This window comes from Xenopus laevis, chromosome 6L (assembly GCF_017654675.1).
Source record: "Xenopus laevis strain J_2021 chromosome 6L, Xenopus_laevis_v10.1, whole genome shotgun sequence".
In the NCBI taxonomy this organism is placed as follows: Eukaryota; Metazoa; Chordata; class Amphibia; order Anura; family Pipidae; genus Xenopus; species Xenopus laevis.
In genome coordinates, this window is record NC_054381.1 from 91,945,582 (window position 1) to 91,967,126 (window position 21,545).

At 36.5% G+C, this 21,545-nt stretch overlaps 1 protein-coding gene across 1 annotated transcript in view; it reads right to left on the reverse strand.

Moving 5' to 3' along the window:
• Window positions 1-462: 462 nt before the first annotated feature.
• Window positions 463-21,545, reverse strand: part of LOC108719110 (dual specificity protein phosphatase 22-like) — a 37,595-nt gene continuing 16,512 nt past the window's right edge. Inside the window, exons 4-7 of the mRNA XM_018267740.2 lie at window positions 11,848-11,897; window positions 7,930-8,004; window positions 5,726-5,897; window positions 463-1,726 (exon numbers count right to left, since the gene is read on the reverse strand). Coding sequence (XP_018123229.1) covers window positions 1,532-1,726; window positions 5,726-5,897; window positions 7,930-8,004; window positions 11,848-11,897 — 492 coding nt within the window. The 3' untranslated portion in view covers window positions 463-1,531. The remainder of the gene's footprint in view (window positions 1,727-5,725; window positions 5,898-7,929; window positions 8,005-11,847; window positions 11,898-21,545) is intronic.

Below are 21,545 nucleotides of genomic sequence, written 5' to 3' on the forward strand. Positions count from 1 at the left end.
GTAATGGTATAGGAATATTGGTAACTGTTCTGTCAAAAGTCTAGTTCCAGGGCTGTGTCCAAAAGAATGAAATGTGGCACTTAGCAAAAATGTTAACACCACACACTGACAAAAAGTAACATGCATTTGTGAGACCTGCCAGGTTACACTTATAAATGCAGCTGGAGGAGGATACAGTGAACCAGCACTGGAATGAGGCAGGTGTCTAAGGGTAAGGCCAGACGAGGAGATTCGGGGAGATTTTGTCGCCTGGCGACTTATTGCCACCTCTTTTGCGCGACTATCCCCCCGAACTGCCTCAGCGTCTTTTCCCCATAGGCACACGCGGCGATGCATTTTCAATAGTCGCCCAAAGTTGCGCAACTTTGGGCGACTATTGAAAACGCATCGCCGCATGTGCATTAGCGCAGGCGATTTTGCGCTGTAGCCTATGGGGAAAAGACGCTGAGGCAGTTTGGGGAGATAGTCACGCAAAAGACGTGGCAATAAGTCGCCAGGCGACAAAATCTCCCCGAATCTCCTCATCTGGCCTTACCCTAAAGGAATTCAGGAGCACAAAATGCCAGGATGTTATTTCCAGAGACTTTGCAGAAAACTACAAGGCCCCCAAGTGGAACAACTTTTCCGGTCACTCTTATTACTTAGTAAAATGCAGAAAGAAGCTATATGGCGCTTTATAAATAAATATTCCATTATTCAAGCATGTTCTTAACATTATATTTATATAAATACCTGTCTGAATGGATTAAGAAAACAAAAAGTATACAAATTGTAAATAGCTAAACTTTGCTTAATCTTTACTAAACTTTAATATGGTCAAAAAGTGGCATTTGCCATGGTCTCTCTCGCTCTCTAACTAACCGATGTAACAATAATTCAGTTATATAATAATTAACGGCAACTTCAGATATAGCAAATGCTAAATACTCCACACAGCTTTCCAAGAAGCAAAGATGAAAACATTCTAATATAATTTACCTGAGCGTGTAATGGCACCGTGGTAATTTGAAGTTGGTCTGAGCTTACAGAAACACCTGATTTGACTGTGTTCCGTGTATACACACTACCTGAGGAAGTCCAGCAATGCTGTGACTTGAGCAGATCCCTTTGTCATGGGTTAGGGGCGCAAATGGCAGGAAGTAATGGTATGTACAAACAGTGGCATTTCGAGGTAGAAAAGTTGAAACTATGTGTTATAGATAGAAGCATAGCAGATTAAAGAACAATGCTGCTCATCTTTAAAAGGGTTCTGGATTTCTGAAACCATACCTTATAAAGTGGCAAGATGCCAAAAACTATAAATGCAGCTGCATCAATCTGTTTCCTTATCATAACATTTTGAAACCATCCTGCAAATCACTGCAAAACTCAGCAACAAAGGGAGAGTATACTGTAATCTTAAGAGCAGAATTTGATCCATTAAAGCAAATTTACGCGCTTCATCACAACTAATGCCCACCACCGGCAAGGTCTCTGCTTACAGTATGTTCTTTGAGTAGTGACATATTCTGCAATGTTAAATACAGACGTATTATGTTTCTGTAGTGTAGTTGCTGTAAGACATAGATGAAAGAGAGGTAAGGTGACTATTCCACTGCCTTCCAGAACTTGTGGCATTTTGGGATTCTGTGGCTTCTTGCTGTTTATATTTGTCAAGTAGCTGCTTGGCTTCATCTTTATCATGAAAAGGACTCTCCCCATAAGTATCTTTCAGCCACGTCCTAAACTGGGGGGCAAAAAGATACAATATTAACAAACAAATACTCTATACACATCCCAAGACAATTTGTGCAATTAATAACAGTATTCTTAGTATTTTTAACAATAACTATGGTAAATAGTTAGGTGACAGCCCAGTGGAAGTATTCATTATCATAGAACTCTGAATCACAGTGGATTTCATTTTTTTTGTTTTTTATACTGTTCAACAGTCACAGACTCTTTCATAACAATATGAAAACCAATCTCTGCAAGGTGATCTAAAATAATTAAAAGAAACAACATAACTGATTGCATAAGTATACACCCCTTAAGTCAGTATTTAAAAGATGCAACTTTGGTTGCAATTCCAGCTTGAGTCTGGGCGGATAGGTCTCTACCAGTTTTGCACATTTGGACACTGAACTATCTCTCCAGTTCTCTTTGAAAAACTGCTCAAGCTCTGTTCAAGTTTAATAGGATTATGAACAATATATTTCAAGTTTAGCAATAAATTCTCTATTGGGCTGACATCTGGACTCTGACCTCTCTTGGACATTAACATTGTTGTTTCTAAGGTTCCTTATAGTTTCATACTAGTGATGAGTGCCTTGCTGAAAGACAAACTGTCTCTCAATGCTCAGGTTTCTTGCAGACTGCATTCAGTTTTCCTTCAGGATTTCACTTACTCATTACCCTCATATGCCTCCAGGGGTCAGCTGCTAAGAAGCTTCCCTAAGATCTCTCCAATTCTAGCCACCAGGGGCGATCCTGGCCCCTCCGCCGCCTGAGGCAGCAGCAGTTGCTGCTGCCCCCCCTCCCCCGGAAATTCGCTCTTAAAGTACCAGGAGCAGCATTTTTGCTGCCCCTGGTACCTAGTGGGGCGCTGCCGCCTGAGGCGACAGCCTCAACTTGCCTCATTGGCGAAGCACCCCTGCTAGCCACTGAGGCTTGTAATTCCTTCAAAGTTCTCATAGGTCTTTTGGTAGCCTCTCTCACTAGTCTCCTTCTTGCACACTAACTCAATTTTGGTGGACAGTCTGCTCTTGGCAGATTTACATATAGTCTTAATTATTGATATTCAGTGATTTGGAAACATTATTGTATTCATCCCTGAGATAAATTATTCAATCACCTGTACAGGGAGTTGCATTGGGTGTTTTATTGTCATTGTATAGATTATGCCATAATACTAACTCACCAGAGGTTGGACCTTTCAGATACACGTGTATATGTACTACAATCACTTGAAACCTCTTCAGTACACACAGAATTGGCTGCACTAGTGATTATATACAGTATGCGTGTCAAATAAAGGGGATGTATATATATCGTTTGTTTTGTGTTTTTCATTGTAAATAATTTTAATCACTTTGCAGAGATCTCTTTTTACTTCACATGAAACATTACATGATATGAAAGAGTCTGTATCTGTTAAGCAGGGCAATATTGGACTGGGACACCAGGGGCCCACCCAAATGCCTTAAATTAGGGGCTCACCAAAAAAACCTTAGACCAGGGGCCCACTCTCAGTACTATCTCAGTACTATTATTCTTCCGCTTCTCACTCAACCTCTTTTCCCCTAGTCTCTTTTCTTTACATACTATAATCTATTATTCCATCTATTTAGCCTCTTTGTTCTCATAGAAATAGGTAATGACCATGAAATTGGCCAAATGGGCCTACCCGGAGTTTTCCTGGTATCCCGGTGGGCCAGTCCAACACTGAAACAAAATGAAATCTACTGTGATTTAATTATCTATGACAATAAAACATGAAAACTGGATCCTATTGTAGGCACTGTAAAGAAAAGATGTATTTTCAAAAGATTTAGCAGCAAGTTTTGGAAATGGTTAATAAAAAACAATGGGTGCAAACTGATACCCTCAAATGTATCATCACCAAAGCCTTTCATAAAAGATAAATGGAACATGGTTGGTTGCCAAATATTTAGCAGGAACAAACATATTATCAAATATTATATTTGATACATACAACTTTTATTATAAGGTGCTATAGAATATGTTGGTGCATTACATAGAAGTTAATAATAATCAAGATAATACACATTAATGCCCAAAGAAAACCATTTCTATATATATTCCCAAAATTGCTCAAAGAATGTTGCAAAATCAGCACATTCTGACGACAAGCATCTGCAACTTTCCTACACTACTTAACTGCATATCTCACAACTTCTTAGTAAATGTTGGAAGCAAAGAATGATTATACTAAAATGCGATTAGTATCAAAGACAACAAATTTAATTCAAGTGTTTTAAATATTTGATGGGTATCTCCATAAATCATTATAATGCGTAATTTGGGCAATGAAACTTGTCATAATCAGCACAAGAGAATATACCAACTCTGCAAAGTTCTGGTTTGTTACTGATGAACTGATTAGGAAACTAAATAGTAGCTACTTCCCCCAACTAATGTTGTTTTTGTTAAAAAAAAAAAAAAAGCAAGTATTCATAGTATCTACTCTTTTGATCTGGCAAAAAGTTGTGGATGGAAATTCTCTTCATAAAACAAAATAAAAACCTGCACCATTTTTAGATGGGTTTATGATATATTTTTGAATTTGTGTGGCTACTGCATTTGTATATGTGTAATTTTGGTAATAATGGAATTTGTGCAAGGTTAGAGATTAAAGAATTGATGTGTAAACGTTTATATACTGCTAAAATACAATGTTGTGCAATAACTAATTTTATAGACTGTGTGGCTAGTGAATAATTTGAATACAATGTATAACTTTAAACTATTATATAACTGAAATGGTACATACACCCTGTATAAAGCATTATGGGTTAACAAATACGAAGCAGGGATAACTGCCTGTGACCCTTGATTGGTTTTAAACAAAAAAGGGGCGGGATTACTTGGGTTTAAATTCTGTACCTGACCCCTTACTGACAGATACACCTATGACTAAGCGCCGGAGGGTGCGAAACGCGTAGGGTGGGGTATGTGGGGTAGTATGTACTAGCTACTGTTTTAATATGAATAACAATAAATTAATATTTTTTACTTGAAGAGGCCTTGGGACTTATATCGTTTTTGATATAAACTTTTTTGTAGTTGAATGCCTTTCTGAACTGGGGTGAGTCCCTTGGGCCTGGCTGATTAACTATATGGACTCCCGATTTTGAATTGAAATACTGCATTTGTATATGCAAAATAAAAATGAGGGCTGGCATGAGACCACTGTGCAAATGTTCTTTCTAGTGGCAAGGACAGAAAAACATTTTTTTTTTATTTCTGAACTAAAGCAACTTTTCTGCACCAGTGAAAATGAGTCAGCATTCAAACATGAATTCCAGGCAGTGCAACAATGCAAGCCATAATAAAGACTGAAATAACTTTGTTTCAACTGCTAAATGCCAATTAGCTTATTTCAATTAATAAAATAATAAACATTTGCTTATGCCAATTAGTATCGGGGGCAAATTTACTAAAGGGCGAAGTGACTAACTCTGGCGAAAATTTCAGTACTTGGCCAATTTACTAATGGTCGATGGCGTAACTTCGCTTGCGAAGGAGATAGACTCTAGCGGTACTTTGCTCCCTAACGCCTGGCGAATTTGCATTCTGGCAAATGGACGTAACTACGCAAATTCACTAAGTTGTGGATTTTACTGAACGTTACCTCTTGCGCCAGGCTTGCCTTCGCCACCTCAGACAAGGTGAAGTGCAATAGAGTAGATAGGACTTTATTTTTTATTAAGGTTTCCCAGGCTTGTGTAGTGTAATGTATTTGCTGCACCATATATTGCTTGGCGCAGTAACGCTAGCACAACTTCACTAGCGTTCGGCGCCCTGGACGCAACTTCGTATTTTAGCGTTATCCTGGCGAATCTACGCCTGGCGAAGTGTTGCGCTGTCATCGAAGCAGTCGCTGGCAAATTTTCGGAGGTTAGTTAATTTGCCCCTTGGACTCCAAATAATCTTTATTAACTATCCATGCTTCTGCGATGCTGTAAATGATCAGATTCTACCGTACTGTATAACCATTACTTACAAGGTGGACATCATGTTTTCCAAAGTCCTCAAGCTGCTTCTGGAAGCCCATATTTGGATTGGCACATGTCCTTGCTCCTCTGACAGCAGACAAAGCATCTTCCCAACCAAAATCTGTGACTGTCATAACATAGGCTACTACTAATGTTACACTTCTGGAGACTCCAGCCAAACTGATAAGTAGAATAGATAAAAATATGTCAGATTTTTTGTATTCAAACAGTGATTAAAAGTTGCTCTCTTGGTTGTTTCCTAGTGAGTGAACAGGATATATAAGATATATGACCCAGTACAAGAAGAATATTTAAAAATATTTAACAATCCACGTCTTCTAATATCTAATATGAACTCAAGCAAAAAGGGCTTAAAACAGAATTGAGTGAGCATTGATTTAACTTGGAGCAGCACCAGCCCCAGGCTGTTTTCACAAATGGACTTCTTCCAGGTAACCCAGGAATAACCTCCAGCCTGAAAGTGGCCGTAATTTCAGGGTTCCCTTAGCGAGTAACATCTGTACCAGATTTGGTGGAAGTGATACTATTCTAACACAAATACTATGAAAATACTATGGAGTCCATTACAACTTGTGGGTGATTTCTCAAATTGGGTGCTAATTGGTGTCCATATTAGTGCATCAAGCTCAAGTTGTTATAGTTAGTATGTGAGCACAATTACTCTGGGTTTCTGGGGAAAATCTCTGCAAGGCTTGTGATGTACTGGATACCTTACCCACTACAATTAAAAAGTTGGATAGCAGTTTTATATGGAACAGCTTTCCTCACTCCATCCTCCTGTATAACCTGCTAATTGTGTTTTTTTCTAATTGTTTATATGTGATCACTTAAGCTATTGTAATTAATTCATACATATTGATCAAGTTCGTTATTTTATGTCACAGAATTATTTGGCAGGTTATTGGCATTGGTTACTCTCAAGGTGTGGTGGAGCCAGCAGCCTGTGCCTACCTGTGCCTGTGCACATCAAGAGACTCCTGTTTCGATGGGGGATTTCTTTTATTTAGCTGTAGTGTACAGTTTTGCATAATGTAATTATTATGCTTTCAGCCCACAGCAAGTCAGTATTACAGACACATCTTCTGGTCCACAAACAACAAATATATAAGTTAGTATGATACAAGAACCAAAAAAATTTAAAAACTGGTCCACAAAAAAATGTTATGTGTTGGATAAACCAGCGTTCTTAGACTGGAAAAGGAAAATGCTGCTTAGCTGTGAAATGTGGAAGGCAGTATCATAATAATTATTTTTCATATGCGATTGGACCTGTGGAGCAGAGCTGAGAGCAAGAAGAGTAGCTTCTTGCTGGGCACCAAATGTAGTACTGAGGCTATATGTATATATTGGTATATAGTTTTGTTGTGGTGTGTGGCTATATTGTGGGCTGTAGAGACTTTTTCAGCATTAAAAGATCTACTGCATCACAGCAGTCGGTCATCGATAGTCTTGCTTATAACCTGTTCATCTTCAGGTGGTAAAACTGGCAGTATCTATACTGCAATGTACTGTACACTGTAAAATATTCATATCCCCTGTGGGCCCCATGCTCCATTCTATCACTTCCTAGACCCTTAATGCCCCTCAAAGTTCCCAGCATCCTCCACCCCAGCAGTTTGGGGCTATATCTACCTGTTAATTATGTTTCATCTGAAACATGGCCAGCTACTGCCAGTTACATGTTAAAAATATATCAGCTCTGCTGAATACCTTCCCTTACAACAATGCTCATTACAATGTATGACCATGGAAATTCTGCACACAGAAATGTATATTTTTAAATATTTGCATGTGATACTTTTTTTTAACAAGGTACTGTTATAAACATAGCAATACTCTACCCAATACAATACCCTTTTCAATCAATATGAAACACAGTAAAGTATTCTATTATTTTCAAAATACTTAGTGGCTGAGTGGAATGTCTCAATAACTTTATTGCCAAAATCATTGTCAGTCAGATATCTTGAGGTGCCACTTAATTTAACCATAATTAATTTTACAGTAACAGAAAATACCACAAGCAGAATTTTGAAATATTAGAAAAAGAAAAATGGGGAGGGCCTTTAAGAAACATGTACAATGTACATTCATTTCTAAACCTATACAGAAAACAGAATAAATAATTTTAAAATATATGAAGCATTTTTTTCATTATTGGATACATTTTAATATGTGTCATGGTACAAACCAGTGAACAAGACAGCCTTCCCCCTTCAGCCGGCATTCATGTATAAATGCTATGCTGTCTTTAAAATGCTGTATCCTAGAAAGAAAGGCATAAACAGTATTAAGCTTAATGTGTGTTGTAGTGCTCAGGTTACAATATACCTTTTTTTAATTTCAAATAACAATATTGTATATAGGAAAATATGCTTACAATTGAAATATTTGTGAATGTGTACATTTACTAGACAGGTAAATATAAAAATGCACAAAAAAGAGAAAGATCATTATTAGATGAACAATGTAATTAAAACGCATAAATATTGTGTCTTTAGATGCATTCTTCTTTATGTGCACAGACTATTGGATTTTAGAAATCAAAAACAAAATTGCCTGATCCCACAGTACACAGAAGTAGGAAAAATTAAATAAAGTTGTGAGCCATAATGCATACGTGGTTTTAAGACTATTTTGGTGCAAGTCCCTCCAAAATTGTCCAGGGCACCGCTGTAAGCTTATTACAGGGTTACAGATGTATGAAAATACTGCTATATGATCCATGGCTACAGGAGTAGCTAGGATAGCAAATAAGTGTCAAAGTAAGACAAATCTCTGGGCACCTCTAGGTAGGCCAGCCCCCAAGTTTTAGAACCGCTGCATTAAGAGAAGTCTGTTGTACCCTCTGTAATTCAGCCCTTGAAATAAAATGACATAGGATGGACATTTGAGAACTTTGAAATATTCTTAGAACATGACAGGGATACTCTGTTGCTGAATTTGAAGGGTCATAAGCACTGCAGTCATTTCGGCATCATTCGCTTAAGTTTACTCAACCTGCCTGCAATGCTAAAAAGTGGCAACTGTAATTTTTAGCCTCTACAGGTCCAGAGGGTATGCACTTATTTTCTTTATTTCCAAATACAAAGCTTAAAGGGAATCGGTCGTCATTTTAAACTTTTTTTTTGCCTTTTTCTAAAATGTACACTTCAATAAACACTGTCTGGGAAATAAAATGCATAAGTTATTATAGTTTTTATTTTGTCAAGCGGGCGTCCATATCTGCTCATTAAATATTCATCCTGTGCTGTAGGCACAGCATTAAATATGTGCTGGGAGGCAGCCACTCTCTGTTAAAAACCAAAGTCACACTACCATTTGGGGATCTTACTGTGTACTCCCCTATCTACTCGTGCGTGTGATGTCAGGAGAAGGAAAGGTATAATCACTGGCAAGGTGCCAAATAGTTAGGCATCCCCCAGTTATTAGAACTGCTTTCCTAAAACCTCGGGCTGGCTCTTGCTCTCTATAAAACTGCACCAGCCCAGGATACTGCTGTTGGAGTGCCCCACCACCATCCTCTTCCTGGATGTTCTCCATGGCCCAGTTCAAGTGCACATGCACAGAAGAGTAAAAAAGTGGAACTCACAACCAAAACGCTGGCCTCGGGCCACAGCAAAGAGCCAAGAAGATGACAATGTGGTACTCTTAAAGAAGTACTCTGGGACAGTGCAGTTTCAGCAAGCAAGGAGCACCTGCCCAGGGTCTCAGGTAAGCTAGTATAATCACTGTGGGGTTCCTAATATTTACATCATCATTAAGATCTAAGCCAGTCTTACTAGCCCTCAGTAACCATGTCATTTTATCTTCACTCATTTTTGAGGCTACCCATTTTGAGCATGAAAGCACACACGACTAATTTAGTAAGACACACTGGCTTTGAATGTCTTCTCTGCTATGGCTACTTTTGTATGCAATTACAGTTCTCTGGGACAAAATAAACCACAGCTATGAGGCTTGAGCATCCAAGGAATGACTAATGCACCCTCCCTGATCTAAAAGGGGAATAAACCATAGCAGTTTTTCCTTACCCAAATTTTGTTGAACTCTTTTCATTCTCAAAGGTTAAAGCATGATGGCAGCTGTATTCCAGTAATTACAGAATGTGATTCGAAACATGATATTGCACAATAAACATTTAGGATAATAAGTCCTCTAGGGGCCCAACTCATGCAAAAGGATCTTTCATTGATTGCCAAGTTTACACTCAACTGCCTCTTTTGGGTTTCATATAATGGTCATCATTCTTATCACATAAAGGGCACTGTATCTGCCCTTCTGAAGTTTGACTAAAGTACAATATTGCTAAAAAGGTATGTATGGATAATTTGTTAGATAAAAACAACATTAATGACATAAAACTAGGTAATTCTCAATACATCTGCCATTGAGGTTTAAATGCCTATTTTGGACAGCTAGAGTGAAAAATATAACTGTGGTCACTTTTGGAGTCTCTGGTTCTAAAGGAATCTTATTTGGGATTGTGTGTATGCATGCATGTATAACTTTACTTATACAGTGCTGCTAGTTTATACTGTGCCACCGCATTTTAAGGGGTGGAGACTAAAAACTGTGTAAGGGTATGCAGGTCTATTATTAGATGTAGGTCTAACTAAAGGCATGTTATATATTTATATAAGCACCAAAATTGGGACTTAACCTCCTATCTTGGGTCCCAGGACAATATAATGTTAAAATTACTATAAAGCCAAGTGATAAAATAAAAAGCAATATTTATTCACAACCATGCCATGAGAAAATTTAAAAGGACATACAATTAAAATAGAAAGCAGCACTGCATGTAAGAGAAGGGATCCCTTCTATGGTAGCTTAGAGTCACGCTATGCAATTAATAACAATAGTATAAATATCAATTGTTATTCTATATCAAAAGGTATACAATGTGGCTAAAGCCCATGTAGTATGCAATGAAAAGCCTGCAGTTTTGTCGAAGGTAGAAATTAAACAGTGGGACAGTTGATCCGTTGTTAGTATGCACTAGGATGTTGGCTGGACCGGGCTATTAGTCTCAATGGAATTGGATACGGTTTAATTGTCCCTCACATTACCTGTAGTAGGAGAATCGCAAAGGTGAAAGGAACAGTGGGCTAATTGGACATGACGATAACGCACTCTGGATAATGGTCTGTATGAACACGCTGAATTGTGGATTTGAGTAAGATTTCACTCTTGACTGCTGTTTTAACTTATTGGCGCTGAACTTTGATTGAACATGCTGCGATTGTTGAATTGCTAATCTGGTCGATTGACTGACCACGTCACATATGGATAGACGTCCAAACTAAGCGCTACCTTCTACAGGCTTTAATAACAGCATATCCACCTGTCCACCAGCTAATTTTCGGGCTGTGGGGACAATTAAACTGTATACAGGTCCATTGAAACTAAAATATTTGTTTGTGGACACTCCTACTCTTGTAGTCCCGGGTATATTAACAATCATTATCGACATCTTTGTTATTTTAAATTTTGGGGTATTTTCAAACATTATATATTTAATTATTTATCGGCTATAGATGTAGATAATCAGATGTAGATAATCTCCCAACACCTACAATACCTAAGGGCAGAAACACCTGCAAAGATTTGGGGAAATTAGTTGCCTGACGACAAATCGCCTCTTCTTTGGGCAACTAATCTTACAGAACTGCCTTCCACCGGCTAAAATCGAAATCGCCAGTGGGATGGCACTCGGAGCACTTCATTTTCCAAATTCGCTCAAAGTTTTCTCATGAGGAAACTTCTGGCGACTTCGGAAAACAAAGTGCACCGAGTGCCATCCCGCCGGCGATTAAGTTTCTAGCTGGTGTGTCTCTGCCCTAAACACACACCTAAACACACACATGAATTGCTCAATGGAAGATAAGAAGGCTAAAATCTTCACATTTGAAAAAAATATACATAGAATCATGTCATTTTTTGAAAGGCAAATATTTCCATCTATTTAACTATTTATTAAAACACACAGTCAATGTCATTTAAAAAAAAAAGCTAATATTTTACTCAACTTTTTTATTCATTAAAAACCCAATATCAAATATAATATTTATTAAAATGTATATAAATAATAAAATAAATTACTTACAAGTTCTGACTTGGTGAATCTGAGGCAGGAATGCAGAGATATTTCATTCCCTGTACAGACATGTAAATGAACAGTAATGCCAAATATATAAATGTTTTATAGCAGTTGCATGAATATGACAGGAAATCAATATTATAGCGACTGACATAAAAAATAGCTAGTTTTTCAGATAAAGAGAGAATTTTACTAAGTATATTTTCACTTTTCAAATATACACAAGTAAAATGGAAGACAAAAGGTATGCTATTTTTTTTTCACGTTCTTTCTTTGGGGGCATGTGCACATCATTTACAATGTGCTACACCAAGTCAGTGACAAGTTGACTAAAATCTGCAGGCAGAAATACCAACTTCTCTTTGCACTTTTAAACCTAAAATGATCACGTAAGCAAATAAGTAGAAGTAAAGGTAATCTTTTTCTTGCATTTCTAAGCAACTTTCTAGTATACATTAATGTTCTATGGTGTTAGAGTTGTTTGTTATCACAATTACGATTGTAAATAGACTGTTTATAATTTTTTTTTTCTTTGCGCTTACTGGTTCTGACTCTCAAAACACTGTAGCAGAAGTCTTTTCTCCTCCAGGTCTCTTAATCACATGGCTTCTGTGAAATTGTTTCAGAAGTTGGGAACAGTAGTGCAGAGAATATAAACAATTACCTCGTTCAATAGCAATTACATTTACAAATACTGTTAAAACCATCAAACATTTTTTAATTGGTACGCAAGAAACGAAAATGTAATTCTTGTAATTTTGCATAATGAAACAAAATGTATTAATTAAACACAATCATGGGGTTTACAGTTATTTGTAAATGTAACTGCAGTTGAAAGCAGTGCTTTATTATCAATTTCTGTTCTCTGGAACTGCTTCTTAAAACAATGTAACAAGGGTCAGATATCTTGTTTCAGCTGGCTTGAAACTTTTAAAGTTGTAGGGCTGTATTAGGCCCTGCAGAGAAAGCTGTAGGCAGAAACATTGTGGGAAAGCGTATGCCCAGCAGTATAACAAACATGAGATTTTCCCAACCTAAGGGCTGACAGAGGGCACTAGGAGCTGAAAGGTTGCAGCTTTTAAACTCCAAAGCCCCTCCAAAAACTAAACATTTAAGAGCAGAAGACACAATTACATAAGCACTAAATATCAAAATACATTTTAACTATTGCGTGGTACTAAGCTTTCCATAATATTCTTGTGCGAATTTATGCACCTCAGACAACAGCTAAATTAAAATCCTACACATATATCACCATATTGTAACAACATAAACATAGGCTACATCTGATGCATCTTACAAAATTTTAGTTAACTACAGTTGAAGCATCAGTGTTCTCATTGCAGTCAACCAATTTTCACTGTTACAGGCTCTTTGTTCAGATGTCAGTTGGCATTCCAACCCCCACTGCAGGCTAAGACAAAGGTAAACAATGCATTTACACATTTACATTAATCCTCGTCATTCTGTGTTCTGTTCTCAAGAATAAAATTTTTTTTCCAAATATATATATAAAAAATCTTCATCTGTATGTAAATGTATATGCTCAATATAAATGCTTTCTGCATATACTCTCTGTGCTAGTTTTCTACCTCTTTTTTTTTGCAAAACCCTAGTGAATTTAGTTTAGCCCTCTGTCACACCCTGATTTTTTTAACCTCCACCCTATACTGTGCTCTTTGAGTACATTTCTGTCATATACATCAGTGGGTGCCTGAAGAAGAGGAGAAATTGAAGATAGACATTTCAAAGTAAAATACGTGGACAATGGGCAGGTCAAGAGGGGTGAAAAATGAAGTACTTGCTTTGTCCTGATGCTTAAGACAAAAAAAACTGCACTATGCAGATTGAGAATGCATTGTCAGGCTAGTCCTGTCAATAGTGGTGTTCATTTACTAACACTGGGCAATCTGGCACTTGGGCAGTATCCTATGGACAGCACATGTAACGGTCTGTAGCACAGATACCACCCTAAATTTACTAACCTGCGAAAATTCACCAGCGACGGTTTCACACACATGGCTACACTTCGCCAGACAAAAATTTGCTCAGGCAACAATAATTTACTAAAATGCAAAATTGTGTCCAGTGCGCCGAACGCTGCCCAATTTTCTCTAGCCTTGCTTTGGCAATGTGAGCAAATCCTATCGCAACTTCCTTAGAGGTCTTCTCTCAGGCTAATTTGCATACGGCAGGAAATTTAAAGTTGAATGGACGTATATGTTGCAGCAAATACATTACATTTCACAAGTCCAGGGAACCTTAATAAAGACAATAGAGTTGTTATAATGCCCTACACAAGCCCACTGTATAGTTAATAGTCCATATGTTAGAAAATGTATGGGGGAATTTAAAAGACTTTTGCTGGCTATCACTCTGAAAAAAGGAAAAGATGCCAGCATTTTTTGGACTTAGAAACTTTTTCCACTAAAAAATATGATGTAAGTAACAGAAAAATGAGGAAGATCTTTGTACGCCATTGCATTTCGCCTGGTCTGAGCTTCGCCTGGTCTGAGCTGGCAAAAGCAAGTCTGGCCTTTGCAGAGTAAAGCTGGCCATAGACGCAAAGATCTGATCGTACAAATCGAGGATTCGTACGATTTTCGGAACGTTTGTGGAGAGTCCCGACATTTTTCGTCCGGCGGAGATCGGTCGTTTGGTCGATCGGACAGGTTAGAAAATTTCTGTCGGCTGCTGATAATATCTCTGCGTGTATTGCCGATCGTACGATTTTCAGTGGGAGACTGTCACTAGCTTTGGTTGGACATAGATATCGTACGATTGCTGTCAGGAGCAGAACATTGCTGATCTGTTCTTTAACTAATCTGACTGGTAAGACTTTGATCTGAATGGTTAGTGGCGGGTCGATGATTCGTACGATCGGATCTTTGCATCTATGGCCAGCTTTAGGTCCATTTGCCAGAGTGAAAATTTGCCTGGCCGACAGAGTGCGAATGAGCGCTAGCGTCTGTCTCTTTCGCTAGCGTTACACCTGCGCCCATTAGTAAATATGCAAAGTGCCTAACACCAGTAGCGCTGTTGAATCGTCGCCTTTTAGTAAATCTGCCCCTATGTCTTCTAAGATGTGCAGAAAAAAGCTACACTAGCACAGGTATTCCCCTATTCCAAATAGCAATTCAGCAGTAAAGGTTATGGAGGACCAAGGATTATTGATGGGTCTTTTTTCCAACATACACGCCAATAAAGTAAACTGATTGCCTAGAAAGAAGGAAATCAGTTGTATGTTGCATTCAGTGTCCACACCAGGTAAAAAGTATGACAACATCCCTGTTGGTAAATAAGGAGTTCTCAAACTACCTGCCACTCTGTAAACTAGTGTGAAATGGCAGGTATGTATTACTGTACATGCAAAGAACTGTGACCTCTCCCCTGTAGTTTATAATTATTTAGTATTGTTGTTTCATTTGATGCATGATTCCATTATTTAGGGGGATTATTTTTTGTTGTTGCTTAATGGGGTTCCAGTTAATACAAGACTACTATAAGCCAAGACATTTACATTTATAAATAGCATATAACTTTAAAGCCCAGGCAGCTGTGTCATATGAAACTTGAAAAATAAATGCAGAGAGAAGAGAAAAGTAGCATATGTGAAACATGCTGTAGCTATAACGGGAGCTTTTGTTTCACATGAAAACAGGTGTTGCTGGAAGAAGAATTTGCTCGGCAGCTGTGAGGGCTGCAGTCCCAGAAACCCTGGTTAGTGGGAGATTCAGATTAATGCAAATGACACACCAAAGGCTTGCATACAGAGTTAATGGAACAGCAATCCAGAAATGATTCCCTACAAACAAAGAAAACATTAAAAAAGCAAAGGTGTATAAATAAAAACATTATTAAAAAACAATTGTTTTTATGAACACCATATAACTATGCTCACATATTTTGCATTTCTCAGCATTAGATTTAGGTATAAAATATGCCACCAAAAAAAAAACCACATAATTGACATCAACATTTACAGCCAAGTCTGTGCAAACTAAAATAATTAAAAGTCAAAATAGATTTAAAGAGCTGTGTTCCTCTTGATATTTCAAATGTCTTATGTATGATTAAGAGAAGTTTAGAGCCAATTTTTTTTATAAAACTATACAATAACAAAGCATATGGTTCATGGATTATAAATTGTAATATAATAGCATGTCTAAAAAGCAAAGAAGGAAGCTTTTCATGAAAAATATGGGAAAACTGGTTGCTAAAAAACTCCTTTTGCTTGATGGTTCCCTGTCCGAATAATGAAATGATATGGCATATGTTAGGAAAATTGATAAACAAAAGCTATATGTACAGGAGTTTTGCTTGCTTGGTGTCATTGTTTCAATGAAGAAAAATAATATAGGACATTCAATTATAGATACATTTAAAACTGGAAAAACAGATATTCTCTAACTTTAGTTTGTTAGATGCAGTTGCAGATTACTGCCTATTGTAATAACATGTAGTCAGATACCCAATCTCCTATGTAGTCAACAGAGGAGATTTTAAAATTAATAATATTTATAGTATTATTTTATATGATTTATTTCTTCATCCTACTTGCAAAAAATGATTAGGTCGTCCAATAAAATAGCTTTCCCAGTTATCTTTCTGCAACCTTAATAGATATATGAATTATTTAACATAGACTTCCATTACAGGCACATTTAAATGCCAAAATATAGGTTCATATATGTTTTTATTTCAGGTATCCACTTACGGTATGTACTTGTACTTAGGTTTACTGAACGAAATTGGGTTTGGTTGTGATACTTGCCTTTTTATTCTGAGTGCTCATATCCTTTTTCTATGATTATTTCTGGCCTTCTCGCTGGTTTTCTCCTGTTATTTCCTTATTATCTTGCAAAATTGCAACTAAATATGTGGTGTATCTATATTACAGTGATGTTTCGACTCTCTTTCTTTTACTGGAACTTCATGAATCTCTACAATTAAGTATCTGGATGTACACACACACACACATCGAAATACACATCGCCTTATAACAGTTACTTACAGTAAGACATAGCTCTGAGTTTAAACTATTTTATTGTATTTGCACCTAGCATAGCACTGAACCAATGGATCTGTTAGGGGCATATTTATCAAGTGTCGAATTGAAAAAACGTCGAAATTCGAATTCAAAAAGATCAATTTGAATCGTTCGAATTGAAGGAATAGCACCCATATTCGATTGAATTCGATTCAAAATTTTTCCCAAAAAACTTTGATTTTTAAACTCCACCAATTCACTCCAAATAGTTTCTAGGAGGTCCCCCATAGGCTAAAGCAGCAATTTGGAAGGTTTTAGGTGGCGAATGGTTGAATTTTTAAAGAGACAGTACATGATAAATTTTGATATTCGAAAAGGGGTCATTTACAACCTCAAAAACATTGTGCAAAGTGCTAATTAGGATGCGATTTGCCATGCTTTTAAGTGTGTGTGTATATATATATATATATATATATATATATATATATATATATATATATATATATACATATCCACACACACACAATTTTCTTAAAGTTTCTACAAGCGGCAAACATGACCTGACTTTGTAACTGGAGACCGAAGAGCAGCTTTTGAGGCCTGGAATTGAGCTAAACGTCTGTATGTTTCATAGACAACTATTTCTTTTTCAGTATTTTTACTAAACTCTCGCTTGTTTCAGATGTTTCCAATCGTGAAGTCCTATATAACTTATTCTAGTTTTGTTAGCTCTCACTGTATCGGTTTAACTGATTTTAGTTTCAGGAGCGATAACACAAAATCTAGTTTTGGTGGTTAACAATTAGATTAAAACAAGTCTTATACTTTTTCAGGATTTTGTATCAGGGACAGCGATAATCACATTTTTTTTTCATTTATAATTTTGTAGATTTTATCAACACATTCACAAATTGTAATTGTACAATCAAGTAGCAAGTAAGGCCTTCATTAAACTGTATCTGTGAACAATGGAGGTTCTAAAACATTTTAAGGTCTAATTGTGTCTACTGTAATAACCGAGTTCCAAACTGTTCAATCACAAACACATGAATAAGGGGATATTAATAAATTACGTCATGCTCTAAGCACTAATCAGGGCATGCCTATTCTAATTTTCACAGCCCCTGCCAGTTACAGAGTAGCACTTTGCCTTAAGTGTCTCACCACTTCTGTTTCCTAAACCAACAGCATTTGAATTGTCAAACTCACCTAGCTTTACACTCCATGTCTTTACTCTTTCTGATATCCTGAATGTAGCAGTCATTTTAAAAATGTTACCTTCAGCCCCAACTCCCCAGTTAATTAAAGTAAATGATCCGTAGTGAGTCATTATTGCAAAACTGCTTATCACAATGAAATCAAAATATCCTTAAAGAGGACCTGTCACCAAGACATAAAAAACTGTATAATAAAAATCCTTTTAAAATTAAACATTATACCCGCTTCCCCATCACCATCAAATTGTGCTGCCAGTGCATGAGCATGGGCATCAAGTGCCCCATTTTGGACTTCTCCAAGACTAAAAGAAACATGATATAATTAATTAATATAGTGTAAGTAAAATTTATTTTGCTTGACTAACATCATAAAATATGATTTGGAATTAATTCTTAGGGTGACAGGTCCCCTTTAAAATATAAGATAATAAATTACATACTGTTAAAATTATATATTTAAGGCAATTACATTTGAGATAAAATATATGAAACACAGAAAGCTACTATAAAATAAAAATTATGCAAAACGAATTCTATAACTATTCATATACAAGGCTGTGAATCCAAGAAGATACCTGTAGTATTTATGGGAATGTCCTAATACTTACAATAACTGTATTATGGTCTTCAATATATAACTATTTTTAGAAATCCTAAAATAAAATATGTTTATACTGAACTCAAATTAAAAGAAGCAAAACAAAAGCAAAACACAGGCAGCATAGGCATGTATATATACAATTTATAGAGATTTTTTTTTTTTTTACAACTATGAATAAATATTCAGTGGGAGATGAAACTATGTATATAGTTGTTTATTACCAAATAAGTATAAAGTTTTTTCACTTGTCTAGGAAGACCTCACATTTTAATATATTTTTACTCCAAGGTTAACCTGAAAGTTTAATCTGTTTTGACATATGCAAATAAGTGTGCTTTTAACTAACACCTGGCTTGATTTTTCAGGTTTGTCAAGACTGTTATTTGACAACAGGACTTAAATAGATTTTTTTTAATGGAACATTATTTTAAAGACATGTGTGTTTGCATTGTCAAAACAGTTGGTGGCTCTTGGAGTCCAAGAAAGTTGTATAGAATGCCTAAAGATTGCCCTGAAAGAACTCCATGTGTGAGTCAAGTATTTTTATGCCATCCTGCTAAAAGTCCATGGTTGAGGTTCATGCTTCAACTTACTCATATAAGTAATAGGTACATTAAGAACATATCTATTCATTGAGCTCATGATGAACAAAGGGGTTTGTTGTTCCTTTAACTAATCTCTTTCGTCGCGAGTCAACATTGTACCTTTTATTGCATAAGCCACAATTCATTTGGTCACCAGGAGTTGAAGCAGAATTGAGGGCACATAATATATATTTATAACAAACACTGTTCAAAAATAATAACTATTGCAAATTGGACAGCAGTTCTAAAAGTTATTTATTTAAAGCTACTTTTCTTTAATTTCTACATTGTCTTCTACTATTTGCAGATTTCTAGTCCGTGAAATAATGAAGAATTATTTATAGCTGCTTGTAACACTTTAACGTTTAATCCAAAGAGTGAGTCGGCATACAGCAACAAAGGCAATGTTTTATTCAGTTAAGGAAATGCAGTGGATTCTGGAAATTTCTTGTCATTTTAGGACACAATTGTATGAATTGAAAAGAAGGCTTTATAAATGGTTTTTAAAGAAAAAAGCATTCTTCATAATTTAAACCACTGATACTGACATATTAACACTGCATTGACACCTTACAAAATGCAGTATACCCTTTTTTTTCAACATTAGTTCAATAAAAAAGTCCTGCACTGAACATACCTTTCGCCTTCTGTTTTAATTATGAATTATGAAATCCGAAAGTGTAAGGCAACATTCTACTTCCTGTTTGTACAAACACAACCAAAACAAAAGAGAATCCACTAATATGCCTCTGAATGTTTTAATTTGGTAATCCGCTTTAACTTAATTTAATTTGCTGCTGTTTCAGTATAAACATTACTAGTACAGGTATAGGATCCCTTATCCGGAAACCCGATATCCAGAAAGCTCCCATAGACTCCATTTTATCCAAATAATCCAAATTTTTTAAAATGATTTACTTTTTCTCTGTAATAATAAAACAGTATCTTTTACATGATCCAAACTAAGATATAATTAATCCTTATTGGAAGAAAAACTAGCCTATTGGGTTTATTAAATGTTTAAATGAATTTCTAGTAGACTTAAGGCATGAAGACCCAAATTACGGAAAGATCCGTTATCCTGAAAACCCCAGGTCCCGAGCATTCTGGATAACAGGTCCCATACCTGCACTACCAACCTCTTCAACCTACTGCTGCTTTCCAAGCCTGCTCAGGAGAGCTAATAACAATAAGCACTTTTCATTGTAGGATGCCTGTCAATTCCTATCTTGTGGGTGAGCAGTCAGTGGCTCAGTGAGCTTAAAAGAGAGCTACAGAAAATATTTTTCTATGTCATGGCATTGTGCTTGACTACCCACATTCTACTGTGCTCCTGGAAATGACAGCTAGGACATTTCAGCTGCTTATCTGTTTAACAGGCAGGGACCAGAGAGGATCTCCAATAAAAGCATTATTACAATTATTATTATTAATAAGCCTTCTAGTGCTTCCACCATAGAATGTATGGCAAGAAAGTACCACGTGCCGACACTGTAGATTTAGGGGCAGATGTATCAAGGGTCGAATATCGAGGGTTAATTAACCCTCGATATTCGACTGACAAATTAAAATCCTTCGACTTTGAATATCGAAGTCGAAGGATTTTGCGCAATTCGTTCGAATCGAACGATTCAAAGGATTTTAATCCATCGATCGAAGTATTACCCTTCGATCAAAAAATTGTTGGCAAGCCTATGGGGACCTTCCCCATAGGCTAACATTGGCCTCGGTAGGTTTACGTGGCGAACTAGGGGGTCGAAGAAATTTTTAAAGAGACAGTACTTCGATTATCAAATGGTCGAATATTCAAACGATTTTTAGTTCAAATCATTCGATTCGAAGGTCGTAGTCGAAGTAGCCAATTCGATGATTGAAGTAGCCAAAAAAAAACATTTGAAATTCTAACTATTTTTCCTCTATTCCTTCACTCGAACTTGAATGGGCCCCTTAGTACAGAAGTAGTAGTAGTGTACAATAATACAGTTCGGGTTTTCACATGTTCATTGGCAACAGATGACAAGATCAATACAAGAAGACAAGCATTGTAAAAAAAAAAAATGAATCGATTGTTTTAAGCTCAAATGAAATCAGATTTTTGATAAGGATGTTTAAAATCACCAAGTCCCCAATAATAGCTTGATTATGTTCATAGGCAAGTATGTGTTCTTGTTCTTAAATACTACTACATATTTTACTAGTTAGTGCAGTATATGCTTCAGTTACCTAAAACACCTGGAGGAAGTGGTATTTGAGTATTTGTACATTTCCTAAACCTTTAAGCACAGTTCTGGCTCTGCTCCATTAACTTGCAT